This window comes from Pempheris klunzingeri, chromosome 18 (assembly GCF_042242105.1).
Source record: "Pempheris klunzingeri isolate RE-2024b chromosome 18, fPemKlu1.hap1, whole genome shotgun sequence".
Classification (NCBI taxonomy): Eukaryota; Metazoa; Chordata; class Actinopteri; order Acropomatiformes; family Pempheridae; genus Pempheris; species Pempheris klunzingeri.
Window position 1 is genome coordinate 190,001 of NC_092029.1, and position 5,246 is coordinate 195,246.

Below are 5,246 nucleotides of genomic sequence, written 5' to 3' on the forward strand. Positions count from 1 at the left end.
GTGTGTGTGAGTGTGAGTGTTGGTTTAAAGCAGCTCTGATCTGATCAGGACTCGTGAAGCGGTGGTGGATCCTCGGAGGCTCTGCAGTTCTGTTCACTGTGGTGCTTCGCGGTGCTTTGCGGCAGCGATGGGCTGCTCTTTGTCGGTTTGGAGCTCCGGGCGACCCGGCGGTGATGAAGAGGAGGAGGAGGAGGATGCGGTCCAGGTGAGAGTGAGCGCGGAGAGCCGTCAGGTGATCCGACAGAGCTGGAGGGAAATCCGGGAGGACATCAGCAGGGTGGGGGTCATCGTGTTCGTCAGGTGAGTAGGTCCATTATCATTATTGATGAAAGAGATAATCAATATATCCATAATCAATAATCACATGGTGTCAGCAGGGTCACAATGAGGATGATGAAGTGATGAAGATACAAACAGGATCAACAATCAGCCTCACAGCTTAAACTTCTGATATATGATCAATAATCCTCTGATCAACTGTGGGCAATATGAAGCTCATCAATAAAGAACCAATAATCAATCATCAATAATGACCAGGAAGTGACCACCTTAGCGTTAATCAATGACTTTAGCCTCTGATCTGAGTAACTTGTTATTGATGGATTATTGGTGATCAATGACTATTATTAACCAGTCATCAATACAAACCAATACAGGATGTACTCTTCATCAGTTAATCAATCAGTTCATCTTCACACAGGGAGACCTTCACAATAAGAGCCCCACTCTTCATCCTCCTCATCCTCACTGACAGTTCTTCATCACCAGCCTGCTGACCTCTGGCTGTGCACAGAGGGATTGTGGGTAATGAGGCTGCTCTGATGTCAGCGTGATGAAGAACTAATGAGGATGACCTTCAGAGGAAGATCACAGTCAAGATAAACTCCTCCTCTTCATCCTCCTCCTCTTCCTCTTCTTCATCCTCCTCCTCAGGTTGTTTGAGACCCATCCGGAGTGTAAAGACGTCTTCTTCATGTTCAGAGATATCGACGATCTGGAGACTCTGAGGAGAAACAGAGAGCTGAGAGCCCACGGCCTCAGGTACCACACACACCTGTACAGGTACCACACACACCTGTACAGGTACCACACACACCTGTACAGGTAACACACACATATACACACACACCTGTACAGGTAACACACACATATACACACACACCTGTACAGGTAACACACACATATACACACACACCTGTACAGGTACCACACACACGTGTACAGGTAACACACACACATATACACACACACCTGTACAGGTACCACACACACGTGTACAGGTAACACACACACATATACACACACACCTGTACAGGTACCACACACACGTGTACAGGTAACACACACACATATACACACACACTTGTACAGGTAACACACACACCTGTACAGGTAACACACACACATATACACACACACCTGTACAGGTAACACACACAGCTGTACAGGTAACACACACACATTTACACACACACCTGTACAGGTAACACACACATATACACACACACCTGTACAGGTAACACACACATATACACACACACCTGTACAGGTAACACACACACATTTACACACACACCTGTACAGGTAACACACACATATACACACACACCTGTACAGGTAACACACACATATACACACACACCTGTACAGGTAACACACACAGTGTCCTCTGGTCTTTGCAGGATCATGTCCTTCATCGAGAAGACGGTTGCCAGAATTGACAAGGAGGAGCATTTGGACCAGCTGATCCTGGAACTGGGCAGGAAGCACTACCTGTACAACGCCCCGCCAAAATACTACAAAGTCAGTGTACCTGTACAACGCCCTGCCAAAATACTACAAAGTCAGTGTACCTGTACAACGCCCCGCCAAAATACTACAAAGTCAGTGTACCTGTACAACGCCCCGCCAAAATACTAAGGCTCTGTTGTTAGTTAGCTCTGTTGTTAGCGCTCTAACTGCCTGGATGGCTGTGTTAGCTTGTCATAGCTTCTTGTTCTCTTGCATTCTCTGACTTTCTGTCTCATTTATCTCATTTGAAGGAGTTTGGTTTTTGAGTTTGGAGGTGAAACAGGTTTTTGTCTTCTTTCTGCAGTTTGTGGGGGCGGAGTTTATTCGAGCTGTCCAGCCAATCCTGAAAGAGCGCTGGAATTCAGATTTGGAGGAGGCCTGGAAGGTAAACAGAGTCGCCCAGCAACAAACTGAATTAAATTTGTAATAATAATAATAATACATTTTATTTAGAGGCGCCTCTCTGGCACTCAAGGTCGCCGTACAAGAAGACAGTAAAACAACAAAACATAGAAAATTCACACAATATTAAATATGTTTACACAATATAAAAACAGGTTGACAATGCAATTAAAATCATAGTGAGAAAGCGATCCAGAACAGGTGGGTTTTGAGTGTAGATTTGAATAAGGAAAATGAGTCAATATTTTTTAGATCGGGTGGTAGTGAGTTCCAGAGCCGGGGAGCAGAGCGGCTGAAAGCTCTGCTGACGGGCAGAGGGGACAGTCAGGTGGATGGAGGAAGAAGAGCGGAGGGTACGGGAGGGCGTGGCAACATGGATGAGGTCCGACAGGGATGGAGGGGCAAGATTATGGATGGCTTTGAATGTTGTCAGAAGGATTTTGAAGTTGATGCGGTACTTGACCGGGAGCCAGTGGAGCTGCTGCAGGACGGGGGTGATGTGGTGGATGGGGGGGGTTCAGGTGATGATACGGGCAGCTGAATTCTGGACCAGTTGAAGCTTATGGAGTGATTTGTGAGTGAGACCAAAGAGGAGGGAGTTACAGTAATCCAGGCGAGAAGTGACAAGGCTGTGAACAAGGATAGCAGTGGTGTGGGGGCTGAGGGAGGGGCGGAGGCGATTGATGTTACGTAGATGGAAGTATGCAGACCGGGTAATGTTATTGATGTGGGATTGAAAAGATACTGTCGAGGATGACACCCAGACTCTTAACCTGAGGGGAAGGGGAAACAGAGCAGTTGTCGATGGTCAGATTTGGATAGTGTTGATTTAGAGCCAAGGAGGAGAACCTCAGTTTTATTACTGTTTAATTTGAGGAAATTTGAGGTGAACCAGGATTTGATTTCTGCTAAGCAGTCGGTGAGGGAGGAGGGTGGGAAGTTGGAAGAGGGTTTGCTGGAGAGGTAGAGCTCGGTGTCACTGTCACTTCAGGTGTGACCAGCACTGTGGGGAGGGGGTCCAGCGGCAGGTGGATGGCTTGGATTTGCGGATGAGGTCTGATATTTCCAAGGTGGTGGGGAGCAGGAAGGAGGAAAAGGAGTGAATGGGTGGGAGACATTCAGAAGAGTCACTGGCAGTGGGATTGGTACCAAGGTGCTGGTGGATTGTGTGGATTTTTTCATTAAAGAGGCGTCTGATGTCCTCTGTGGTCCAGAATCAGATGGACGTCTCGGTCCTCCATCAGTCCTCCTGAGGTCTGACAGAGCGCTCATAGCCCCCCCTGCTGGATCTGCTCGATGGTGCATCAACCCCTGAAGCTCTGTCACCAACACAAATGACTTCCTGTTAAACATGAACCATTTCTGCTGTCCTCAGAGGACAGAGCTGATGCATGACATCCTAGACATGATGTGGATTCACCCACCGCTGAAAATAGTCCCCAACAAAGGCACTATTTGTGTTTGCTTGATAAAAACACTACAGCAAGCGGCTGTTTAAACATTGAACTATAACGTTTGAGCTGCTTCCTCAATAGGAACCAGTTGGCTGAGAGTCTCAGACAGGAAGTCAGAAAGACAGTGAGAGAGATGGATGCAGTTGGACATGAGATTTAGTGACAATAAAATACATATAGGCCAACAGTAGTCCGTAACTATTATTATTACAAATGACAGTGAGGACAAAGAGAATACAGATGTCACAGATTTATGTAGTTGGGAACATGAAGGGTTGTAAAATTGAGTCCTGAGGTGCATCAGATTTAATGAATTATTCTGCATTTTTACACCTGGGCTTTCTTTTTATATGTTTTAGTTTGAAATTACTAGTAGGTAAGAAAACTTTTGGAACTGGTCCAGTAGATTGGCTCAGCTGCAAAACAGCAGGGAGTTTAGAGCAGCAGCAGTGAATGTAGTCTGGTGTGTGTGCTGTTTGTGGTTAAACCAAAAGGATCTTCCAGGTCTCTCTCTGTAGGGATCCTTTCCATGATGCTGTCACATACTTAGAATAACACTCTGAGCCTGTCAGTGGATCAAACAAGCTCTTCTAGTGGACCTACTGTGATCAGGTGCAGTTGTCCCAAAGGATCACGTTGCAGCCATTGCAGCCGTTTGGTGTCTGCTGGCTGAGGTGATCTACTGGACCAGTTCCAACACTTTTACTACCTACCAGTCACTCACACACCAGGATGTGGACACAGAGGACCAGGGGTGAAACAGGGGAGTGGCCCTTTAACAGAGTGTTTTGGTCTCAGCTTTGAGGTCCTCCACATTCCTTTGTTTCAGACCTTGTTCCTGTACATCAGCAGCACCATGAGGAAAGGCTTCCAGCAGGAGGACAGGAGCCGGAGACACACCTGAAACCAGTCTGTCCCTTTCAATCTGTCATTTTTACGACAGAGCATCACGTCATTGTAGGCAAATAATAATTAGGAGTTAATTCTAAGAAAAATGTGAATTATTAAGATTTATGTCTTAAATTTAGTTTTAAAAACGAACACTGGAGAAAAAACCTCAGAAAAACAGTGTTTCTGGGCTAAAATCTGATTATTTCCTCATCACTGAATCTGTAATGTGACAATAACGGATCAATGACAAAAAACTCCTTTCCTGAGATTTTCTCTCCTAAATTTGTGATTTTAATCTCAGAGGATTTTCTTGCACATTTGTGACTTCATTTGTTGTAAATGAATGACTTTAATGTCTTGAAATCATTGTGTGATGCTTTGAGCTTTATGGACCCTCCTCTGATTGGTCAGGTTCAGACAGGACCCTCCTCTGATTGGTCAGGTTCAGTCAGGACCCTCCTCTGATTGGTCAGGTTTAGTCAGGACCCTCCTCTGATTGGTCAGGTTCAGACAGGACCCTCCTCTGATTGGTCAGGTTTAGACAGGACCCTCCTCTGATTGGTCAGGTTCAGACAGGACCCTCCTCTGATTGGTCAGGTTTAGACAGGACCCTCCTCTGATTGGTCAGGTTCAGTCAGGACCCTCCTCTGATTGGTCAGGTTCAGTCAGGACCCTCCTCTGATTGGTCAGGTTTAGTCAGGACCCTCC

At 46.1% G+C, this 5,246-nt stretch overlaps 1 protein-coding gene across 1 annotated transcript; it reads left to right on the plus strand.

Moving 5' to 3' along the window:
* Window positions 1–127: 127 nt before the first annotated feature.
* LOC139218266 (neuroglobin-like) lies at window positions 128–4,551 on the plus strand. The gene is made up of 5 exons (XM_070849830.1): window positions 128–300; window positions 934–1,041; window positions 1,683–1,803; window positions 2,096–2,176; window positions 4,477–4,551. The coding sequence occupies exons 1-5, from the start codon at window positions 128–130 to the stop codon at window positions 4,549–4,551; spliced, it is 558 nt and encodes a 185-aa protein (XP_070705931.1).
* The last annotated feature ends 695 nt before the right edge of the window (window positions 4,552–5,246 follow it).